The 25,044-nt window shown below is 44.6% G+C and overlaps 1 protein-coding gene across 3 annotated transcripts; it reads right to left on the reverse strand.

Moving 5' to 3' along the window:
* Window positions 1–724: 724 nt before the first annotated feature.
* LARS1 (leucyl-tRNA synthetase 1) lies at window positions 725–24,864 on the reverse strand. Of its 3 annotated transcripts, XM_074156561.1 has the most exons (32): window positions 24,849–24,864; window positions 23,433–23,551; window positions 22,907–22,994; window positions 22,135–22,215; window positions 21,564–21,704; window positions 20,709–20,870; window positions 19,916–20,028; window positions 19,531–19,594; window positions 18,911–18,978; window positions 18,346–18,571; window positions 17,146–17,233; window positions 16,970–17,046; window positions 16,262–16,315; window positions 15,291–15,431; window positions 14,835–14,912; window positions 13,872–13,957; window positions 13,714–13,779; window positions 13,528–13,610; window positions 12,749–12,887; window positions 11,326–11,538; window positions 10,471–10,528; window positions 9,514–9,577; window positions 8,724–8,907; window positions 8,406–8,496; window positions 7,438–7,578; window positions 6,738–6,878; window positions 6,533–6,643; window positions 5,881–5,991; window positions 4,692–4,796; window positions 3,849–3,944; window positions 3,150–3,282; window positions 725–1,510 (listed from the first exon to the last, which is right to left on the reverse strand). In XM_074156561.1, exons 1-32 carry the CDS (start codon window positions 24,852–24,854, stop codon window positions 1,305–1,307), a joined length of 3,534 nt encoding a protein of 1,177 aa, XP_074012662.1. In that variant the 5' UTR covers window positions 24,855–24,864; the 3' UTR covers window positions 725–1,304. The 3 variants fall into 3 exon arrangements, with proteins under 3 accessions (XP_074012662.1, XP_074012664.1, XP_074012665.1); XM_074156563.1 differs by lacking the exons at window positions 22,135–22,215; window positions 24,849–24,864 and having other exon boundaries at window positions 1,114–1,510; window positions 23,433–23,545; XM_074156564.1 differs by lacking the exons at window positions 21,564–21,704; window positions 24,849–24,864 and having other exon boundaries at window positions 1,114–1,510; window positions 23,433–23,545.
* Window positions 24,865–25,044: the final 180 nt, after the last annotated feature.

A 25,044-nucleotide genomic window follows, 5' to 3' on the forward strand; every position in this document is an offset into this window, starting at 1 on the left:
TTAACAACCACTTTGGCTGATTCACTTGAACACTGAGACTGTAAGAAATACCACTGCTCACCCCTCTGCGGGAAAAAACCCAACCCAAACGGCACATGCACCCCCACTTCACCAGCTCTCCCAAAAACCCGTGGGTCTCTGCTCCCTGGGGAGCTGCTGGAGGGGAGAACACCCCCATGGATGCTGAAAGCGCAAGGAAGCGACACTTACTGTTCTAAAACCCTGAACTTGTTTTTATCTGCTCGGATTATCCGGCTGCTGCTTTGTCAATATATTGGGTTTCTATTGCCCTAATCCCTGCTTCCTGGAACTTACACAGGTGCTTTTGGAGAAGGAAGTTAAGGAAAGCTTTCCCGCCAGCTGGCTTCCCGGCGGCTCCCTGCGGAGCACTGGGGATGCAGGGATGGGGAAGAGCATCCACTGCCCGGTCACAGGGGCAGCAGAAGGGCTCCAGAGCCACAAGAGCCTCTGCTCTCCCCAGCGCAGGGCGAGACTCCTCTGAGACAATGAGCAAACCTTGTGTCACCTCAGCCTGTCTGGGAAGCCCAAACCCTTCCCCGCGTCCCTGTGTCCCCTGGCCACGCTGCCGCCAGGGCTCAGCAGCTCTGTCACTGCCTTACCAGTGTGATTCATGACAAAAAAAAAGAGGAAAAGCAGCCTGTGATAGGCCTGAAGTTACCAAAACCCATCAATTTAAAACCTATGAAAAGAACACTTAGCCTTTCCACTTCAAATAGATTTATGAGTAGTTTTATGAAAGAATAAGAAAGGCAAAGTCAGTCTCTAACAGTGCTTGCCACAGGCACTCCTGTTTTAAGAGCTGAGAATTATGGAAACTTCATATTTAACTCTTGCCTGCAAGTTCCTCAGAACCGTGAGTCCGTGCGAGGTGCCCCGATGGCAGCCAGTCACTGGAAAGCAAAATACAGCAGGGTGCAAGCAGCGGCTTCTCCTCTGCGACAGATTTACAACCAGCCTCTCTCCCCAGGTCCCAGCCCACGCAGGCGGGAGCGGAATCCCCAGCGTGGCACCCTCCAGCTTGCTTCTGCAACCACTGCCCCCAGCTGAAAAGGAAGAGCCGCCGGGTTAGCGCTCAGGATAACTGATTCTTTTCAAGAACAGCCAAAGGGCCAGAGGAAAATAGTTTTATTATATCCGCGTTGAAAAGAGCAGGAAGTTGCATGCAAAATCACGTTGGTTTGGGTGGGCTTTTCTTTTTTCTAGAATGAATTCTCATCTTCGTTCACTACCGACGCTTTCAAAGTCCCTCTATGACCTCTCCCACTGCCAGGGACCGAGCCAGTTTAGTGAACAAGATAAACAATTGTGTCCCCAATGTCCTTCGTCAGGCCGTTCTCAGAAACGCGGACGTGCTTCTCGCCCAGGTCGATGTGGAAGATGGCTTGCTCCAGGATAGGCGTTTTCTCCGCTTCCTCTTTGCCGAGGACGGGGACGCGGCGTGGGCCGAGCACGGGATCATCGAACCTCATCAGCTTCACCTTGGAGAGATCTGGAGCAGCGAGAGGGGCTGTCAGGGCTCTGCACACCAGCTGCAGCAGCCACTGAACTCATCACAACAACACTTGGTACTTTAAACTACCTGCTCCGAGGAAATACCTTCTCTCGGGAACACCATTCATGTGATGATTTCCACCCACTACAACGATGTTCAGTGGTTACGCAGCAAGTTACCAGTGAAATGGGGACAAACCACAGAAATACCAGCTCCCGACACCACCCTAAGCCCTGAACCTGCCTTCTCTGGTTTGGGGACAGCTGTAACAGAAGTTACGGGATCATTTCCTGAGGAACGAATTTCAGACTGGGAGAGAGGGGAAGGTCAGAGTTGTTTTAAATACAATTCCCAACGCACACTCATACAGACTGCCACGCAGAGCAAGAGAAGCCTTCAGGAAGCCTGGGACCTTTCAGCCAAGGCTTCCTTAAAGTCCAACCTCCTGGCCCTGCGCATCCACAGAACAGGGACACCCCCCGGCAAGGACTGAGCAGCGACTCTTTCTCACGCTATCTCACTTGTTTTCAGTCACTTCAGAACATCCACCCGGCAGAAGGGCAGCGGATACACACACATCTACTGGTTTTTTCCCAGACAAAAGGAACCTCCATAGAGCTGGATTTTTCCCCACGATGGAATTCGGGTTGCTAAAGCACAGCCGCGCTGCAGAGCCCTCGCCATGCTGTAAGGACACACGCCGCAGCAAAAGCGTCTCCCCCAGCCCTGCCTGGGGACCTCCACTGGTGCCACAGCCGCACCAGCACCGAGCCAGCAGCCCCTGTAAGGAGTGGTGACACCAGAAGACACCACGGGAGGTCTGGCTGTCCCCGCTGCTGGCACCAGCCGACACCAGGGGAAGGAACAGGCAGTGTCACCACAGTGTAAACGCAAAATTGGGATTACAGGAGATGAAATGGCTTCAGTGCTTTCAGACCAGAATCCACCACTGCCAGGGACCGGGAGCTCACAAAGACACTCTGCCAGTACTTGCTGTCTCTCACCTCCGCAGGGCTCAGCCTTCAACAGCCGAAATACCGCATTAGTGCATAAAGAATGCAAGAGCAGAGAGGGAATGAATCGCTCGGAGGATTCCACAGGAATATTAAACTAGTTCCCACAGAGGCTGCTAGTTCGACTTTGGCATGAACAACAGTAATCCCAACTTGAAGTGAACAGATAGTATTTCCACTAAGAACTGGGGCAGAAATTATTAGGAACCTATGTAGCAACTGTTAAATTAATTCACTTTAGGCTAAATAGAAAAATTAATTTGATAATTTTTTTTTCAGTCCTGGGCTCCAAAATAGCAGTGGCAGAAGCTGCCTATGACCAGTTTGGGACTAACTCTTTTTTCTTGGAAATCCAAAACCCAAGTGGAAATAAAATCCATATTAATCCCTGGCTGAAACTGGGTTTCAGAGCACCGGTGGCAGAACATAAGACTAGTGAGAAAAGCCCATAAAAACGCCTGCCTATTTGCAGATTCTCTCTTTCCTTGTTCACTCGAACTCAACACTTCCTGCTCCTCTCTAAGCACCCGTGCCAGCAGCACTGACTGCAGCAGCTGGGTTTCCCCTTCTCTCCTGGGAACACCCATCTCATCAGCGTGGGACAGTCTGTGCTGGTGCTTTACCTTTGATTCCCCTGTCCATCTTCATCAAGCGCCGGATCACTGTCTCCCTGCTGTCTCCTTGCCGGATTTCAATTTTTGTGGAGAAATGGCCATTTGATGGCTGGGGGTTCACCAAAAACACAGACACACTGGGCTGTGAGAAAGTTAATACAAACGTTAAAGGAGAATCTGGGTTTGTGATCCAAGGGTCAGAGGAAACACGAAACTAAACCAAACAAACATCATCTATCAACAAACAGTCTGGACAACAAACTTAAACACAGTGGGGAAGTGAGATCCAGCCACACTCACACAAGCCCTTCTCCATTCTCTATTTGTGGCCTGTGTTTTAACTCGAATACAATCTGCCAGATTCAAGGAGGGGCACCTGAGGCACATGCTGAAAGAAACAAATACAGAATAGGCTTGTGCTCGGGCCACGTGTTTTTAACAGTCTTCAGGTCAAATCATTACAGGTTGGAGGAGCCCTAAAGCTCAGGTGCAATCACAGTCACACTTAGGGCTCTACACAGAAGAAGAAAATAAATCCTAATTGCTTCAGGAGATGTTCCCTGCTTTGAAGGGCTGTTGGATCAAAGGCAAAAAAATCCAAAGTTTATGTCTGATTCATGTTTTTAAATGGCATATTTGCTTTTGTTTGTTCGTTGGGTTTTTTTAAATAAGTTTTTAGACTTCCAGTATCTGAATTTCTGATTTTACCTCAGTTCTGAATGTGGAAAATGGTTTTCCAGGACAGCAGTCTTCTTTTATTTTATCGTCTCCTTCAGATGCAAACTTCACTTCAATGTGATCCAGCTGTTAAATAAAAAAAAAGGAAGGGCAGGTTACAAAATGAAGTTTTGCAATAGGTATCTGGTGAAACAGGTGGGGGTTCTTCATTTTTGTTTTGTTTCGTTTGCAGTTGTTTGTTTGGTTTTGGTGTTTTGTTTTTTTACACAACCCCACCTGAGCTGTCCCCTCATTACCACATTGCCTATCAACTACATTCCGGTTAGCACACGCCACAGCGTCACTGCTACACACTGCCATCCATCCTACTATACACCATGGCTTTAAAAGCTCTGCCCAGAACCTCTCCTTGAGGGGGGGTGGGAAATCTGCTACAGTGCACGTGCCATCGGAAGAGTCCAAGGGTACAAGGCTTGGCACTCTGATCATTCTTCTAGTAACACCTTGAAACATCTCCCTCTCATTCCTTCAGCTGAAAAAATGTAAGATACTGGTTGGCTCAGAGAAAAATATCTCTTCAAAAGCGTCACTGGACTTTGCTGTCACAGAAACAACCCATCCTGCAGCAAACCCCACCTCTGTTTTGGGGGAACATGTCTGTAAACTACACACCTACCAGTGTCTTGTGTCTGCATTGAACAGATTTATACACCTCTATGTGACAAATTTAAACAGCAAGATCGAAATACAGAAAGCTGATAAAACATTACTACATAAGCAATTAATGTAAGCAGGGTGAGAGCCTTAGGAAGGGCTGCTCCTCCCGCTATCCCAGTGAGCACCAAGCCCTGGATATGCCAGGGATATTCTGACCTCCAGGGAATTTGTCAGGTAGACAATATTCTCCATGAGCACTGCACGCTCATCGAATTCCAGCTCCAGATCAAGAACCCGTGAACCATTCTTCTCCAGGTTTTCCTGTCAAAGGAAGGAAAGAAAGAAAAAAAAAGGATTAAACCCCTCTAAACGCTGCAAGTAAAACGATGCTTCAAAATGGCAAACTATCTACATTAGTCATGAAAAGAATAGGCTTTTAAATACGACAGCTCTCTGCTGGCACAACATGCTAACGCAGCAGCAATCATTCTCTTGTAACAGGGCTTCTTCTACAGGGAATTACTGACACTGATGGGAGGAGTAAGAGCAATTAGAACACATTTTTAATATAGAATTGAAAAGGTGTTTGACATTCACAGTTATTTATAATCCCCACTTAATGTGCAGGTTGAGAATTCATAAAATAAGTCAGCGTTTCCGTGGTATTTCACAGCAGGAACTTCAGTCTTCTGACCTAGTTTAAAATAAAGGCCGAGCGTACACCAACTGGGCACGCTCACAGCAGCTGTAAAACAAGTTCTCTGCAGGGAAATAACAACTGCTTTATATGTCAACATAAAAGTAACTTAATTAGTCCAGAAAGCCAACAGCAACAGTCACAAGAGAGAAAGTATTACAGGCAATAAAAAAGCCATGTGAATTTTTTATTTATTTATTTATTTACTAAAACAGAACTTCCTCTTCGGCATCTAATCTGTCCCTTTCTTGCTCTCACGCACCGAGCCAGCCTTGTTCTTAACTTTCTAAGCATTTTTATGTCTCCAAAGCAACACCTTATTCCCATTTCAGCACGAGAAACTGGAGAAGTCAAACACGATGCGAGGAGGAACCCACTTGTATTTGAAGCACAGACTGTATAACCTGCAAAATGCACAAACTACCGAGCCCCAGCGAGACCATGAGTTCACTGGGCCAATTCACAAAGACAGATTTTTATTATATCTTTCTCCCAGAGGTGTCAAAGAAGGTTATAAACAAAACCATGAAGATGGCAAATAAGCTATAGGTAAGACAGAGACTGAAGTCAAAAGTGAGGAGGAGATCACAGAATGAAATGAAGGAAAAGACAATTCCCGTGCACAAAGTTAGATTGTCCTTGCCTTTGGCTGACACCGTTTGTTCACCAAAGCTTTTTCTGTCCAAGAACTGTCTCTCCGACACTGACCTTAACCATGGCAACAAAGGGCATAACCTTCTTCATGTACTTCTTCAGCTCGGGCAGGGCGTTCAGCTCGCTGGCGATGACTTTGTTGTCTGGCAGGTGACCTCCACTGGCCTGAACATCCACAAACATCCATTACAGAGTGTAGGGATCAGTGAAAAAACCCGCCCTTTAATATCATATGCCCCTCATGCTTCCCATAAATACCAGCGAGGTTTGTCAGCATCATCGACCCCACATATAATAATTTTCCCATCCCTTTGAAACATTTAAAAAGTAATATTTTAGAACTTTGACAAAACCCCCCAGATAACTACTACCATTCAGGCTACTCAGGATTATTCTGCATTTTCTATATTCTTTCCCGTGACTATATATTAATGAATATATTAGATTTTCTACCAGAATGCATTTTAAACCTACAATTAAGCCTGAAATGAAATCATACTGCGAAATCAGTTACATTCCTTGGGGCATTTTTATTAAGCAGCAAAATTTACCGGACAGTTATAAAAGCATGAAGAAAATTAAAACTATCTTGCTTTGTATTTAAATAATTTGGTAACAAATTACTGCTTATAAGCTTTTTACAGATAGAAAGAAGAGCTCACAAAAAGCAGGTAAGCCGCCCAAAGAACCAGAACAGGCTGAGCACCTGGTAGTGCTGGCGCAGAAGGGACAGGGTGGTGTGCTGCCACGGCGGGTAGCTCTTTGCCACATAGATGGTGCAGTGAGAAGGCTTCTGGGCAGGTTCCTTAGTGCTTTTCTACGGACACAAAGAACCAAAGTCAGGAAGGAGCCATAAGCAATAGGGAATTACTGCGTACTCACACTTCGGAAGGTGACCCGGCGCACCCCACCTTCCCTTTCACAGGTGCCGTGTAGCTCTTGAGGCGCAGGCGAAGGTCGTGGGCTGCCTCCATCAGATACTGGGAGGAGCGGATCAACACCTCATCCACAGGGCCCGCGCTCGGCCACGAGGCGCTCATGATGGAGCTGGGCTGCAAGGAAAGGGAGAAGGGACACACACTGAGAGGGAAACACACCCCTATCTGGTGGGTTTTCAACCCATTACAGACTGACTGGAAACTGGAGATGAGACAGTCTGAACCCCAGTGAGCGCCCAGCTATAACGGAGTAAGTACAGGGCCAGCAGGCACTTATGGGCAGGGTGTTAGGGACTATACACACAGTTACTCCTGCCGTACAGCTACGTGCTGCCACATACTCCTGCTGCCAGCTACAAGCACAAGGCATTAAAACAAACCAACTAAGTTTCATGCCTAAGTGTAGGAATATTGCATTATTTGGGTTAATTTTAGATCACCTCTTTGTGAGTCCACAACCAAAGTGACTCGTATTAAAGTTTCTTGTATCACCCCAGTAACAGGCTCGCTCTCTATGGTCACCAGCCCATGGACAATCAGCTAGTGTGGCTCTTCATATTACAAGACATATGTTTCTTCCACTTGCATATGAAAGACACCCATAAGCCTGATGGGAGCCTTACTAACAACCAGTAAAAGCTTAGATCCAAACCAGACAGCAAGACTTAAGTACCTTTCCCAGCAGTGACCAGATGTGCTCACACAAGTGGGGACAGATGGGAGCCAGCAGCAGGGTCTGCACCTCAATAAACTGAAACACCAGCTCCCTGTGCATTCCCTCGATCGCCAGCTCACGGTACTTGTCCTTCGCCGCCTGAAACAGCCAATGCACCCAACCGTTAGCACGCTCCAGCTGCCAGCAGAAACACCCAGAAGTCGTCACACACAGTTCTTTGCTCTAATCACTGTAGAGCATACGCAGCCTAGAAGTCAGCAATGGATTCCTACAAGAACTGGACTTTCCTGAAGCACCTGAGTGTGAATCTGGCTGTCGGCCATTTGATTTCTGCAATAATATGGTACTTTAAAAAAAGTGTTCATTGGCACAGACATAAAAGACACAAATATCCACAGCTGTGTATGGGCACTATCATCCCAAATAGCTCGCATAAAGATACTAATAAGTACCAAGAAAAAGACAATGAATAGGATCTATCATTACACATACAATTCGTCCTACTTCATCATATTCCTGAATATCATAAAGGAGCCACATGAAGGAGTCTCAGTAATTCATTAAGTGCAGTGCGTGGTTCAGCAGACACTCTGGAGACATGGTTTATGGAATATATCAAAAAGCACTCTGCTTCCAAACAATTTTGTTGATGTATTATCTGAATTTCTTATGTTCCTTATTACAAAGGGGATAAGGTCAGGAACCACTCTTTTTAATAGAGTCTTTTCATAAGCAGCTTTTTGCTCCTATTAGATACCAGGACTATTTCCAGCATTGCAGTTGTCTTCCTTTGGACCTTTGTAAAAATGACCCAAGCAGACCTTTATAATTTCAGATTTATTCTATTAAAGTACTTGTTTCTTGGCACAATTCTGAATCCAATTCAGTGGTATAATTAGGGATCAGAGACAGCAGGATCAAAAGAAATCCACAAAGTAACAAATAGCTAAAAAGATACCTCTTACCTGAAATTCAAAGAAGCCAGTTTTCAGAGCTTCCTTAAACATCATCTTCTCATAATTTTGGTCTGTCTTCACTATGCCCGCGTTCATCTCACTGGGGAGGAAGGGAAAACATCACCATTGCTCAGTCTGCCCCACACAATGACAGCACTGGGTAAAACATCACTGTCACCAGCACAGCACAATCCCATAACCCACTCTGTCATGTGGTTTGGTTTATGGAATTAATTCATTTGCAGGAAAAAAATAACTACGGAGATCAGAGATGTTCCTTGCAAGAAGAAAATGGACCAAACTGTATTATCAGCCTCTGTAAGGTACCTGGCAAAGACTCTGTCGTTGAAGGTGTTGGCAGGGCCACTTCTCAGACTGTCTCTGTTGGCAATCATCTCCTTTACCCACTCCACCCAGGTGTACAGACGCAGAATACCAGCATCTGCCATGGCTTCCACAAAGTTGGCATCTTCGACAGTGTCCCCAGCATCAGCCAAGGCTAAACGCATGCCTGGAAGAAACCGGAGAGCTCACATGGCCAGCACACAACGAGCTGGTGGATAGAGACGCAGGAGCCATGGGACTCAGAGTGAATTACAACTAACTTCTCATTAGGATTTAATAACATGCAAAGTGGATTTACAAACTGCCTGGCCAACAGGAGAGAGATGTCTCCAAGGATGCCCTTCACCCAGGGGAGCTCCACCGCCCTCCTGAGGAAGGAAAGCAGACAGACCCCCTGAATCAGATGTACAACCAAGGAGATGTCCAAACCACAAGAGCGTACAAGAAGGGAGCAGGGCCTGCACGAACACACAGCGGGCAGCACCAGCAAGTGCCTCGTGTTCTGATCCCTTCAGCGAACGTGGAAGAATGGAACGGGGACCCTCTAGGGGCTCTCACCACCAGAAGGAGTTCCTGGCTGACACAGACACTGTGCCAACTCACATCCCAGCTTTGTAAACAGAGCTCAGCTTTTCAAACAAGGACAGGTGCTGAACACGACATTTATTGCAATTCATTACTCCAATAAACCCACTGCTCCTTTGAGAGCAAAACACTCATTTCAGTCATTTTGGCATAATTGCAAACCAGATGCAGGTGAGAACACACTTACCGTCTGCAGAAAACTTGTTGACAGCTTGGGTTAGGGTAAGGAAGTTGCCTGTGGATTTAGACATCTGAAAGAAACAGAAGAGCCTGTTTTCTCCCACACCCACATTGCTGTTGGATAAGCAAGAACAACGCAACAAGGGTTTGGGCAACCCATAGAGGAAGCATTTTCTCATGAATGGCAAAAGCCATTTGGTAAATCTGAGCCGAACTACAGTAAAAGGCGACTAAGCTCTGCAAGCACTCCTGTAACTCCTGAACGCTGAGCTTGTCTTGAGACTTCCATGAGTTGTTAGGATTAAGGTCCACACACCCCTTGGCTGCAGGGAAACAGCCGCTGCCTCTTGCATCCTGTGGGTTCTGCCCCAGACTTCGTCAGGCTTTGAAAAATGGGATAACTGGTACCAAAATTGAATTCCAGAAATTACCTAAATTAAATACTACTTTGAAATTGGAGCTTTAAGATCATTCTGCATCAACTTTTCAAGGAGGACTCTGATGGAGGTTTTTTTTGCTTCATATTGAAGTGTCCAAGGCCTAATTCCCAGGTTCAGGCACTCTTAAATTCAATTATATTCCATTTCAGAACTTCCATGCATTAGCAAGTTATTGGCACTAACTTTTCCCTCTCACTGCACCTACTCCAATGCCTAACAAAGCTAAAATTTAGTCAAAAAAATATCATACTACATTCTATATGACCCTAAAACCTAACAGAAATGCACTGAAATCCTTACTAAAGTGGTGAAGCCATACAAGAACTAACTTAAGCGCTAGATAGAATTGGAGGAAAGGCAGGTCTCCGCTTCGGATGAAGGAAAAACTGGAGGGCATCAATTAAGAAACTAGAGTTTTCACTATTTCCTCCTCTCAAATTCCAAGAAGGATTTTTCCAGTCTGGCTGGTAAGTGACTATCTTGACAACCGCAAAAGCCACCCCACACACCAAAACACTCTGTACCTTTTCCGAATTGAGCAGGAGGTGTCCATTTGCTCTCACAGCTACTGGCCATTTTTCTCTGTTTGGAGATAAGATACATAGCATTTGGTAAAGGAATACGTTTTTCTCTTCCAAAAGAAAGAACAAACATTTTATGTCCCAGTTTGAGATGAACACCTTAAGTGGAATCTTCAAAAAAATATCCAGGGGGTGTCTTAGAAAAAACAATCAAGGAGTGTCTGAAGATGGAAAGAACTACAATAAAAAGGTTAGGAATTATCACTGCTGAAAGGCAAAGCCGGGAGCGTTGCACCTACAATTACACTTCACTTATCCTACCTCCTGCTATGCAGCCACATTTAATTTAAAGGTCAGTGACTGGCATTTCCCAACAATGAAAACCCTAAAGATAGACCAATGTGGTTTCAATACATTTTCACACATACCCTCTAAAGAAGCACCAAGCCAAGGACACGTAATCCCTCAGGTGTGCCCTAGAGCTGATGGAAACTGCCCTGTCAATTATGCTACATGCTGGAATTCCTGTGTTGAGAGCAGACAGGATTTCAGCAAGTCAACTAAAGTCATAACATGCAGTTAGATCTCAGTTCTGCTTTCAACATTTTAGAATCTGTATGCTAAGAATCTTGCATCTTAAAATCTTTAAAGGATTCTAGAAAAAAGCATGGGAAATAATAGTAAAAAGCCTTCCATTTCAATAAATTCCACTATAGACAAGTATAACAAAGCTGCAATATGAAAGAATACATTTTCAACTTAATTTTGAATGTTGTAAAGTCCAAAAAATCCATTAGCAAATGTACCAGAACAAGCAGCTCTCCAGCTTTGTCTCCTTTGCGTTATCTCCAGCCTTACCTTTGCTCTGCCCACATGGCCACGTGGTTGTAGAGGTAGTACGAGAGATGATTTGGAACAAGATCTTTGCCAGAAACTCTGAGATCCACAGGGTACCAAAATTCAAACTCCTCCTTTAGCTTGTCCAGCTTTTCTTTTGGAATCTCCGTTTTAGGAAATGGCGCTGCCTTGAAGAAGATGTAATCCCAAACTTCTTTGCTCATTTGATGTGCCCTGCACAGAATTAGTCCCATATTGAGGTAGCAGGAAAAGTTCCCTCCTACACCCCACAGCTGAGAGCAGCTCACTCGTTCTCACAACTCTCAATAAGCAGAGCCAGCACGGACAGAGTGCTCGGGCACTTTGTCTGAGGTCAGGTGAGTGAGTCCAGCTTCAGAAACAAAATCCCCTTTTCCTTCACCCCACAGAGTTAAGTCTTAGTAACAAGCATTTGCTAACACTGTAAGACAGATGTTATCTCCTCACGTAAGAGTGTGCTCTAATTGTATATACTTCATTACATCAAATCTATAATTCAGCTCTCAGGATGCTCACTTCAAAGTTTGTTTGCAGACATGACTGGTATGTAGGGAGCCTCTCTGTAATTAGAGACGTTTGAGCCAACATTAAAACCTTGCCAAGACCTTCAGAACTAGTTCTGTTTGCAAGATCCTCACTTTGGAAATGGTTTTCAGATTAGTTATAGCATTGAACAAGGTAAGTTCCAGATCCAATGTATAAACTACTCCAGAAAATAGCTCATCAAACATGCAAATTACAGTGTAAGATTCCAGACAGGACTGGCACTGGGTTTTTTCAGTTCCCGGTGGGTTGTACCATCTCGCCTCTCTGACCTCCATCACTGGAAATTCACCACCAACCCAACCGAGAGGTCACAGAGCAGTCTCAGAAGGGATCTGGGTACAAATGCCTTCTCCCTCTTACTTTGAAGGTTTCCACATACAAATTGTGGATAAAAGATGGTTCTAAGCTTCCAAGAAAGTTACTAACTTCTAATAAAGTGACGAAAACTAAGTGCTAATCCTGCCCACTTTGTGCACTGAAGCACACAGTACTTCATAGCCACAAAACAGTCCCAATAAGCAGAGGCACCTCAGCAGCCACTGAAACCAATCACTCAAACACACCCGGCAGGGACCACCACAGGGCAAGGCAACCAAGTATTGGAAAAGGTGATTTACTCTGCACCCAGTTCTGCTTTCAGGGACATTCCTCCTCTCTGGCCACCACACTCCTTTCTCTTTCCTTATTTCCCTCCTGCACATTTGCTCTAACTTGGCTAACAGCAGGTGCAGTTTCAACAACAATGCTTTTTAAACACAACAGCACAGAACCAGCCTGCCTGGCAAGCCTTTGGCAAGAACAAACCCAGAGATAAGCACACAGAATTACACAAGAAAAGGTACCAATTCTCTCCGCTCACCTGATGCCCAGAGGAGACTCCCCTTGGCCCCGCAGGTCACCCCCCTGGAGGAGATGAGCCACGGTGTAGTAGGCCATGTAGATGGTGGAGTCGGAGAGAGACTCGATCAGCCACTGCTCGTCCCAGGGCAGGCGGGTACCTGGGGGAGACAGGAGCCAGGCTCAGGCACAGCATCCCCATGCACCAGCGTTGCCCTCACGGGTACAAAGGCAGCTTAGTGCTTCCAGTGGAACATACAGAGACACACACACATATACATATGCAAGTACTCATGCTTTTAAAAATCCTTTTTTAAAAACTCAACTTAAGCACTTGAAGATTTTATTCAAGAAAGTACTTGCTATTTTTGCAGTCAGCTCCTTAACACAACTGTCAAACACACTTCAGCTCCTGATGGTTTGCTGTGTATTATAATGCAGTTGTAACAGCTGTCCCATGTCACAGGCTAGTCAAAGTGTAAGGAGAACACCCAGGAAATGGTATTAGCTCCCTCTTCTGAGGTCCCCTCCAAATCAATGGCCTGGGCTAAAGGCTACTGACAGAGATGCTCAGAGAATCACTGCAGTAATGCAAACATAAAAGTGCCCCTGGCCACATGTGTTCTCAAGAAAGTGTGCCTTCTGCAGGATGCTGGATCAAGATGCAGTGTTGCATAAACCTGTTCTACACCTAAATAAATAAATGTATTTTGGACTCTAGATAGCACTTAAGCCTTCCCAGTGAAGTGATGAGTACCATCTTCTTGAAGCACTGGGAGAGAAAAGCAGTGTTCTGCCTACCCAAGCCATACGTCCTGGAACACGCGTGCTCTTGTAGCCAACCTAAAGTAGCTTCAAAATTTCTCCTGGTCTCTTCACAAAACCTGTAAGAAATAAGCTACTACTAATGACTGCTCTCAGCCCTCTTTGACCACCGCCAGCAGCAGCACATGACCACTCCCCTTTACACTCACATTTATAACTTACGTCTCTAGGTGTTTCAAACACTCCGATGCCTGTTTCTTCCAGCTCACTTCACCATAGTCTAAATACCTACAGTCAGGGAAAGTTTACTGTAACAAAGCAATCCACAAGGAGGACAGAATTTAGCAGTAACTTTATAGCCACAGCTTTACTTCACTTACCACTGGTCACAAAGGGCCACAACACATTCATCAGCAGACCTCGATATGACTTGTTTCTCAGGTTCCATATAAATCATGGCTTCATCCTGAGTTGAAACGGCAATAAAAGCCAAGATTTATTTACTTAGCAAAGTCTTAAAAATCCTTACTAAAATGCATCCTTTCCATTCTAACCTGTCTTGCAGCATTCACTGCATAGCTTTCACCACTGCACAGCACCACTACTTGACTATGTACTTCTCGGAGCTCTCAGTTCACACAGTTTTGTAAAGAATGTCTCCATGCACGGCAAAAGGGAGGACAGAAGCACAAAATAGTACCCATTGACTATGTCCCTACTGATCACAACAGCTACTAAAAAAAACAGTGTGGGGTAAAGAAGAATATAACGGTGAACTTTGGTTCTACCTTCACAAACCATGAATTCTGATGCAGGATGGAACAGCATGAATCTTATATCATAATTTGAACATAATGCTGCAACCACATGGGAATAGCGACTAAATAACTGAAGCTTCACTCACTTCCAATCAGGAAAATCTAATTAGAGAGATGCTGTGACCCTTGTCCATGTACTACCCTTTCCGCTCTGCAGAAGGAGCCCCAGCAGCGGGATGTCCGTGTCGGACAGCCTCTATCGGTAGGGCCTGGGAGAGACTGACCATTGGCATCTCCCACCTCCACTGTCTCCCCAACTACATCAACGATTAAACTGAACAACCAAAATATTTCCTAGACAAGGTGATGGGATGAAGCAGGGAATAAGAGGTCTCCAATTAAGCTATTCACCCCCCTTAATCCAAGAACACAAGGTCCCTCTTCAATCGGTACTGGGTACTCTGTAGCTGTCCAAACACCACTATGAGGACCACAGAACCCACCAGAGCTTTCTTCAGCAGCTCGGCTGCTGCGAAAAAACCAAACAGATAATTTAAAAGAAGCTGTGTGCAGACTATGACGTACATTATCGACCATCATCTTCTGAATAACCTTCTTGACATCTTGAACTTTTTGACCTTTGAATCCATCCACCAACATTACCTAAAAAAGATGGATCATAGAGTTGATTTTTATTTTTTTTTAATTAACAAGAAATAGACGCAATAGCTCTTTAGATCAACATAAAGAAGTAGTAGTTATTACAGTGTTTGATATGCAAAAAATAGGAATACAGAGATTGGTTTTTTTTTTTTTTTCATTAAACAGATGGTCATCTTTACCCCAAAATGTGTTTGGTTTTTTTTTTTTTCCCCAGACCACGTTTTGTTTAGGCTTCTCCGCTGTGTGTGCTGACGTATCCAATCTCCTTCTTCCTTGCAATCTTTTTTAAAAACTCTTATCTTTACATACTTTTTTTTTTTTTTTTTCTCCTAATCAAACTCAGCAAGAAAACACTTATCAAAATCTTTTCTTACTTACTCCCTCATAAAATCCTTTCAGGTACACTCTCTCCTTGGCCTCAGCAAGTTTCTCTCTGTCGTTCTGGCTCTGGATTTTGAGCTCATCACAGACCGCCGGAGCACAAAGGTTGCCATAGCCTGGGATTTCAATGATGGGCACCTGGGAAGTCACAAATCGGTCTGATATTCAGTTCACATTAGCTCAATGTAATAACATCTACACAAAGATTTGTTTCCCGGATTTCACACGCTTCACTAGAAGCGAGGCACTGAAGGAGACAGGCAAGTTATTTTGCTCGGTTTGCAGTCCCGGGGCTGACGTGGGAGTCTGAGCCACAGATTATGGAGGGGAAAAAAGGCAGTTACTGTTACCTCAAAGTGTCTGCACTGCATGGTATCACGGCCAAAAGCAATATCAAACAAAGAACTCTCATGGCAGCAGAAGTGGGTGCTAGGGCTAATCTCAAACTGGTGCTGCACTGGGCTACTCTGTGTGTACGTATGCGCAAAGTGTTAGTGCAATTCCATGCACCGAATCCACAACTCCCGGCAGTCCCCAGTGTGGCTGCCGACCTGCCCTCCCACAAGCAGTAACACCAGTGCATCCTAGCCACACTAGTGCCAAGGTGAGCGAGTGGAAGCCCAGGGAATGCAGAACCTTGGGAAAGCTGTACCTGTAACCTGTGTTTTCTAATGGATATGGATTCATGAGTCTGCATTTATAGTAAGGGACTTGAGCTCTTTGCATAGAACAATGATCATCCGGCCCTTAAGGCCGTACATTTTAACCAACAACCAGGTTATCAGTACAACGATGCAATCCACTCTCCAAAACATTAATTCCCACAAAAATTAATACTTTATCTCTGAAGTACAGCATTGAATCACTAATCCTGGTTGCCACCCCTAACAGACCAAATAGTACAACTCCAGCAAAACATGAAAACTTCTTCAGGTGTGCTGCAGAGGGACACATCTGGGTGTACTCACCGGTTCAAACAGCAGCACCATTTCATCTCTGATGCCATACTTCACCCTCAGAGCCTTTGGAAGTTAAAAGAAAAACAGTGCAATAGGGTTAGAATAAAAATATTCTAGATTTAAAGCTTTTTATCTATTCATAGGGTCTTTCTTGTACATAGTATTTAGTTATAAAGCAGACAAAGCCACTTCCCTGCCTTCTCACCAGTTCTCACACCAGAGTTTAATCTCTGTTCCATTTCCAGGTGATTCTTTGTGATAATTGTCCACATTTTTAAGAGGGAAAAACCCACCATTGCTCTACCCTGAAAATGAGCGGGACAAAAATCAATAGCCAGGGTCAGCTGTTCAGACACTGACGTTCTCTTGAAGCTGTAACAGCAAAGCTACTTTAAGCCTCATTTGGAATTCATACAGAGGTCAGTCTCATCTCTGGAAGTCACTTCCACAAGAGGAATTTATTTCCGTGTCACTGGAACTCTTCTATACCTTAACATGCAGCAGCAGGTGTGCAATTCTTGGCCAAAACTCTTCTTGAAGTTTGAGAATAAAAAACCTGTCACAGCCCAGCTGCTTTTAGCTTTTTTAAGTACTTTGAATTCAAGTCAGAGATGGGGGTTTCAAGGGGGTTTCATTTTACCCACTGGATATCCATTTTTGACCCTCCACGCTACTGAAAGGAAACAGAAACAGAAGGAATTCAGTTAACAGACTGACCTGCTTTTTTTTCAAATCTCTCAGGGCTGCAATGTCATCCGGAGAATCAGAGGGAACACTTGTTACCACTCCGGTTCCTTGACAGAGAGAGACAGCAGATGAAAAGTTTAGTCAGTGTGTACAGAATGCACGGTGCCCGTCAGACAGGCCTCGGCAAGAGGCTGCTGCAGGGTTACCTTTATCTTCCTTGATGGTCAGCATGGGAAGAGCATAAATAACTTTGTAGGTGGTGAGAGGTGCCGAAAGCGCCGCACCAAGAATCTCCTGGGCAGGACAAAGGGATACCATTACAATAAATCACACTTTTTCAGCCTAGCTGAATTAGCTCTCCTGGCTGATATTCTTCGAATTTGCTGACATTCCTTATGTATTACAAACAATAAATTAAAATTATATCTATAGTTAGACAAGAGGAAGTGCATATGAAAAAGCACGTGTGTACCATTTGAGAAGCATATGGACTATTATCCAATATTCTGAGTTTTCTACCAATAAATATAGACAAAGTAATGCAGAGAAAGCAAAACTACTGAAGTGTAGAGTGGGACAAAGACAGTAAGCAGGGAACAGTTTGCCTCCAAGTATCTGAAGCACATCAGCATCAAGACAGGAAATGAATTAGGAAACTAGTGTCAAAAGCTGGATTAAACAAGGCAGGAGAAGCACACTGTCAAGAGCTTTTGTGCACTGACAGGGGTAGTCTCGATGTTGTCTTCTACCTTCTAATTTGCTTGAATTCACATCATCTCTACTAACAAAGAAATAAAAGCTGTATTTTCTACTTCATCATTCAAAGCAGGATCAAGAAAGATGGTGACAAGTTTTAGTGAACGGAGATCAAGTGATGCAAACAGCATGAAGGTACTTTGTATGAGGATGAACAAACACCACTAACGAGTTATTTAAAGCGCAGAAGTTAAGGATAGCGAATAGCAAAACCACTGACATTCAACCACTAAGCTAAGAAAGCTTCATTCACAAAGATGTACTGGAAATTTCAGCATCAACAAAAAGTCTTTTTCTCACAGCCCTGTCCAGCTATTACTTTTTCCCATCCCTTCCCATTCCTCGCAGAGGAGTCACCACTCTCCCCCGCACGCAGACACATGGCACTGAAAACCACTCGTTCACCACGTAACGCCGAGGCACTGGTGATGCATTCGCCTCAGACAAGTGCAGCAGGTTAATCTCCCAGCAGTAGCTGGAGCTCAGCTGCCGAGAAAACTGTCTTCTGCTCGCTTTTTAGTCAGTAAACACTCCACGATTTTTGTCATAGTTCCTGTATTTTCTTAGTAAGTAGAATTCTCCCATCACCTTTGTAAGCACAAGCTCCACAGGCAGAGCCCAGCCTGCCCAGCGAGCAGCAAGATGCTTACTTCTCCCATCAGCTCCTTGACCACAGGCACCACTCCATTATCTTTGGTAAAGCCCTGGTAGGACATGTTCCTGGCAGCTCTCTGGGTACAGATAAAAATATCCCCATTGACAGTTTCAAAGCCGATGTACTTCATGTCTGGGCGCACCCAGCAGTTCGTCTGTCCAAACATGGTCTCTGGTCTGAGCGTGGCAGCCACCAAGAAGATATTTTTCCCTCTTAGACCACTGGGGGGAAAAAAGTACTTTATAAGTCACCAAAATAAAAACATTCAGGACAATACAGAACATGCTTTTAAGCTAATATGAACTTTTAAGTAACTCTTCCTAAGCGATAGAAGTGGGTCGTTAAGTTCTTTGTGGGTTTTTCATTTTCTTTCCTTTTTATTTTAAACTCCAATTTGAGTTTCACACAGACTAGTAAACACAGCAGCTCAAAACAGACACCAAATCTTTGAAGTGACAGAAATAACAGGGTGAAATTATATTCCGCATTAAGCAAAACAGACTGTCTAATCTAATGGTCATGAGACAGAACCTATTTTCCATTACAAATTCAAGACCTACCTTAATTTTGCAGGATAAGGATCTAACACCTTCATTTTTATCAGCGTATATTCTTGAGGCCCAACACCCTGCAATTCACATAATGCAGCAATAAATACAGGCATTGGCTCAAGCAGTAAAGAAAATAAATCCTATTCTGACCTAAAATCTATTTAAGGTACCAATGAATTCTTCAAAGTAACTCATATTTCCACTGACACAAATGGCTGTTTACTGAACCACAGACTGGAGAGAGAGGTCACATTTTATTCCTATGTCCAAAAGCATAAGAATGTTTTTGGACATATGAATGTTTTTGGACATAGCCGCTGTCTCAGCAATGTATAAGTTAATAACAGCTTATTTGCTTTGTTTCAATAGACAGATAATGGTATGACGCAGTGATGCTGTTGGCACAAACTGCCAAAGAATCACAGAAAACAGCTACAATGGAAAATACTATCCATAGGTCGAGGCAAATAGTCTCAACAGAGGAGTTCATTCAATTTTCCCGTGTACTGACAACTGAGAACCCGCCACTCTGTATGTACAAAATCCATTTTGCTTCAAGATACAATATTTTTCCCATTCAGCTTTTAAGATCATAAGCAATACATAAAAATGTCAATTAAAAATATTACCTCTCCTGTTTGCCTGTCATGATCCATGCAAGGCTGTCCATCTTTTGGAGAATAAATTGTGTATCTAGGAAAAGGTATCTTTTCAATTAGTAGTAAATAAAATAATGTGTAGAAAAAGAGGAAAGAAAACACTCAAAGAAAAAGGGGCCTCTTAGTGGTATTTTCAAATTTTGTATCATGAAGTTGGTATCCATGGGAAAACTGAAACAGGAACACAATCTCCCACACCTCGCTAACACAATGAATACATCACTTCGCCGTGCTAGCAGAGTATAAACTGAAATCCTTTCGTTTCAAAATGTGAGTTATAAGCATGTTCTATAGACATGTCATAGGGTTCCATTTTTGGTAAAACAATAAACTTGGAGCTCAGCAGCAGACTTACCGTTTCCCAAACTTTATCTTATTTCTTTCCTTTAATGTAAGGAATTGCCATCGTACAAAGGAGTCATAATAAGGATTAACATCTGTAGTAATGAAAGAACGCCTCCAATCCACCTGGAAACACGTAACAGCCCCCGGTAAGTAAACACAATAAAGAAATTCAAGGAACTTCACAATAGCAAAACTATCATTTTAAAAATAAAAAGACGTTTCTCTCCAAAAGATAACGCAAGTATCACACAAAGGGTGATGCTTAAACACAGAACCCCCAGTCTGTGTGTGCGTGGTCTTTCAGGGCTGAGATGCCAAAGACTCAAGGTTGCGCCTGCTAACTGAGAACTGTAGAGATTTTGTAGCACTTTTAACCATTGGTCCTGTTTCATTCCAGCACTACCTTGTCTCATAATCTCTGTCTTTGTTTTTAAAAATCTATTGTCAGCAGGACAAATATCTTTATTTAATATCATTGCTCTTCCTAAAACTACTGCCAGTACTGATTACGGAACAGTTATCTGGTACGGAAATCAGAAGCGAAAAATTAAATTCCTTTATTCATTTCTTGTTTCCAGCTCTGATCACTGCACAGGGTATAAGCTCTACATAAGAAAGCACTCAATTAACACCCAAGACTATTAAAAAGGTTAAATTAATAATTCCAAAAATACCAGAAAGATTTCTAGAATAATGTTGGTATTATGCACAAAATCTTCTCCAAGGAGCAGAGCACAATCACAAACACAATGACAACACAAGCATGGCTCCTGCAGAACTGAATTCCAGCTTCCCCCCATTACCTTCAGCCCCATGCTTTTCAGGTCCCGGACAGCGAGGGGAGGGAAATAATCCAGCCAGTGCTCCGCTTCAGAAAAACTGACAACCTCTGCATCAGACAGCCCCAAGGACTTCATGATTCCCCACTGGTACTTGGAGGAGCCAGTCTTGGCAGCAGCCTTACTCTGCAAGGGCAGGTGAGATCAGGAAAAGTGATGTGCTTGTACTCAGAACAGTGTTATACGCTCTTCTCTACTAATGTTATGGTTCCCATTTCCAGATACACAAGTTAAGACAAATATTCTTTTACCATGAAAAAGTGGAGCTGTCCTGCACTATATCCTTGTATCAAAAACCTTTTCTGCTGTTCCTTTGCCCATATCACTTCTTCCAGCTCTTGTCCTTCAGATGAGATCTCACATCTCCGCCCAACAGCAACTTACCACCTGCTGGAGCAGGAGAGGTCACAGCTGCTGCTGGCGCAGAGCAGAGAATCCCAAATCTAACGCTTCCCGTGTGCCAATCTCTTTAGCACACACCAACAATACACCTAAGGACATCTCTACGTTTCTCCTAGACTTGATTCTTTTCCTGGCTTTGTGATACTCCCAAAAATTGTAAATCTCATTTAAAAACCTGATCAGCCAAAACAGTTTGGATGATTTTACTAAACCTGTCTAGTCAGAATAGGCTAGGTACCGATTTCCAAGAGAATAATTGGAATAGTGGGCATACATATATCCCCTGCCGCTGAGAAAGCAGGGTTACTCCCTACAACAGGTTTCTCTGGGGAGTGTGAAGGAGGAAAACCTCTACTGCGTACTTTGAAGCTTTGAGAGCACAGCTACCAAAACAGAAAGTCTTTGTTTAAAGTTTACCTTTTTGCCTTTTGCTTTGTCTTTGATGATAATTTCTTCTTCTTTTTTAGCAGAACTTTCTTCCTCCTCTTCTTCCTCATCAGGAAATTCAGGTGGGCAGCCATATAACTCCATTTCTCTTTTCAGCTTATCCGCACAAGCCTAAATACAGTTATTGGTAGTTTATCAGCACTTTTCTGCAGCAACTGCTTCAATCATAGTCAAGGAGTGCTTTCTACTGATACCACTTTGCATTCCACTACAAAGCTTTACACTTTTCCTGGACATTCCATTAACTTCTAGGAGATCTTGCAGTTTCAAGAACACCTGCCAGGGCAGGAAGAGCTTTACAGGGAGGACTTTCTTGCAAATGAAAAAATACAATAGCTAACCTTAATTTTAAAGCATTTTATTTTCTAGACAGTTCAAGTACAACACATCTTTACTTTAAATTCAGGTCGCAAATCACACTATATTGATGAATTTTTGATTAATTTAACATCACGTTATGGATGGACAGTAAGCAATGCCCTAAATAGTCTGAAGTATAACAAGCGTTGGCAAGACCCCCGAGTAGCTCAAAGCACCTCACCTTGATGGGCATCCCCGTGCAGTGCAGCCCGAACGGAAACAAGCAGCTCTTCCCCTTTAGCCTCTGGTACCCAACGGAGAACTAGAGGAAGTGGAAAAACAAAACAGATGAAACAACAGTGGCATAAGGCTAAATTAGGACCCTTCCTACCCTTCCCAAAAAACAAGTGCAATTCCTTCTTTAACATGAAACTACTGAAAGATGGATGAACGCAGCCAACAGCGCCTGGGAAGCCAAGCAAAGGAAAAGGCAGCAAAACTCGATGTTGTTATGGCGTCTGGCACTGCCCGACTGCCCAGGTACCAGCTCTCCTCATTCTCCAGGGCTGGTTTTGACCAGAGAAGAACAGGTGCAAACAGATGGATTTTGTGGAATCCCATGCACTGGTATCCACAGCCTGTTAACGTAGAGGTAACAGAGCCCAGGATTCACACCCAAGAGAATAGGATTTCTGGTGAAGTCTGTGCCATTTAGCAGCCAGACAAACGGTAAACAGCATTTCCTAAAAATCTCGGCAAATCTAGAAGACTGACTAGGGGAAAACACCTGTAGGCTAATCTCCTAGAATTAAAAAAAAAGCAATCAGTGGCATTTCTCTTCAACCAGCAATATCTCCACTGGCAAAGATGGGAAAAAAAGGAAGATTTGGACTAAGTCATTATTGACTCTATAAAGCAATTATCCAGGCATTCTGTTAGCTCAACATTTAACTACAAAATGAGCACTTGTTCTAGAGTAGTATTTAAAGGTATTAGCAAAGGAAAACTTTTACCTCGCATTTAGACAAAGAAAAGGTGTGTCCCAGGTGAAGGCGGCCGTTCATGTAGGGATAAGGAAAGGTAACAAAGTACTTTCCTTTGCTGAGAAGAAATTCAAAGAATTAAAATAAGTAATTAGCTTTTAAAATGACAACCAGAAGACGCACAAGTAAACCAGTTAACTGACATGTTCAGCTATTACCAGCCCACACTGACATTAAAATACTATTTCCTTGCCAGTAACATGAGTCTCTGATTTTAGAGAACTGATATACTAACAGCTCTTACTTCTTTTAAAAAAGTGCAAAAACCAAAAAACTCACATAGGGCTGACATCCCAGAGAAGCTTTGAAATAGATCTAACACCTGCCCAAGGGTGACAAGTTCTAATGCTGCTTCCTGACCTCTCAGAGCAAGGAGGATAATTTCCAGAGCTTTAGGACACTACCTCCACCTTTGCACTGTACTTCGTGCCCCGGCTTTTCCCTTCAGACACTACCTCTGTTAAAGATAAAACCCAAAAAATGAATGCAGTGCTACCTCTTTTGGTTCTGCCTGTCTGAAGCATTAATCTCAAAGACTCGCTCATCATCCCACTTTTCCTGGATCTCTTTTTCAATTTTCTTCAGGAAATCAACTTTTGCTGTCCCTTTACGTTCCTGTTAAACAGAAAGAGGAAGAGAAGTCTGAGTGAAGGGGTTAACAAATACAGAACTGTAATATATTCCAGAGCACCCCTGAACTCCCGTGGGTACTGGCAGGCGTTTCTCTGGACTCCGTACCACCGCAGCACAGTCTCACAACAGAGCAGCACTAACATGATCCATGACTGGGGCGTGTAAATCTGCATCATCGAGACTTGGCCTTCCGAAACCAGCCCAAAAATCTGTGAGGGAAGGGTTAATGACTCTTTTCCAAGGCAAAGGACCCTACAGTAGTCAACATAACACAAAATGCCCAACTAGCCCATCATCTTACCAATAACTAACAAATCCAAAGGTGTCTGAACCGGAGAGATAGCAGTGGGTATAAATCATAAAAAACCCATGGAATTCTGCTTTTGTTCCAGACTCTTCATAAGCTCCGTGTAATGTTTCTCCATCTTCCTATAAATAAGTGGGAACAGCAGTTCCTATGCCAGGAGAAGGGTCTGGCACACAAATCTACTGTGACTGTAGTTCAGAAAGAGAGTTCTTAAGGTAAAGTATTTTAAATTATTTTAAAACCCATCGGTGTTTCAACGCCACCATTAAGTGTTAAATATTCCTTCTTATTCTTTCATGGCACAACATATGGCAAGCGCTGAAGGACACGGGCACTGCAGACAGGGCAGTCGTACAGCCCGGCACACCCCGACTCTGAGGGTTTGGGGTGTTTCCCCAAGAAGGCGGCGCTGCTGAGGTACCTGGGGGAGAAGCTGCCGCTGCCTGTACTCACACAAACACTCAGAAACGATGAAAGTCCTACAGCAAACCTCAAAATACCTTCAAAAGAAAAGCAAAAACGCTACGACAACTAAAGGACAGGTCCTACCTCACGCCAAAAAGTTTAATTACGCTCCTGAATCACCCACCTCAGCGCGACTCTGCCACTTTACCGGCTGTTACCCCCCCGCGGGCCCCCCGGCTCCCAAAGCTCCACCAGCCCTGCGCGCTCCCGGAAACACCGCCCGCCCGCACCGGCGGCCGGGACACCTCAGGAGACGAGCCCGCCCCCGGGACCGCTCTCCTGCGGTTCCACACCCCGCAGAACCAGGCTGGCGCTGAGGGGAGCGCGGGGGGACCGGCCCCGCGACCGGGCTCGCGCGGAGCGGCCGCGGACACCCCGCACCAGCCGCGCCAGGAGCCGCAGACCGGGAGCAGGGCCCCGCCGGGAGCCGCAGACCGGGAGCAGGGCCCCGCCGGCCGCGCCGGGAGCCGCGGTCCCGGAGCAGGCCCTGGCCCCGCCCGCACTCACCGCCATGCTGCCGGGCCGCCGCGCCTGACGGGACACCCAGCGCCACGCGCCGCCGCCACGCCCCCCACGCGGGGCCGGGCCTCCGCTCCCGCCGGCGGCCGGGACGTACCAAGGCGGCGGGGTCCGGGGAGGCCGGGGCGGGTTGTACCAAGGCGGAGGGCCGGGGGGTGGCGTACCAAAGCGGCTGAGCCGGGCC

Source organism: Numenius arquata, chromosome 11, assembly GCF_964106895.1.
Source record: "Numenius arquata chromosome 11, bNumArq3.hap1.1, whole genome shotgun sequence".
In the NCBI taxonomy this organism is placed as follows: Eukaryota; Metazoa; Chordata; class Aves; order Charadriiformes; family Scolopacidae; genus Numenius; species Numenius arquata.

Excerpts from the sequence above, each read along its gene's own strand:
- LARS1 (XM_074156561.1), bottom strand. Across the intron at positions 11,539-12,748 it reads GAGTCTCCTCTGGGCATCAG|GGCACATCAAATGAGCAAAG; the intron begins GTGAGCGGAGAG and ends AATTCTGTGCAG. Across the intron at positions 8,908-9,513 it reads CAACAAGTTTTCTGCAGACG|GCATGCGTTTAGCCTTGGCT; the intron begins GTAAGTGTGTTC and ends GGTTTCTTCCAG.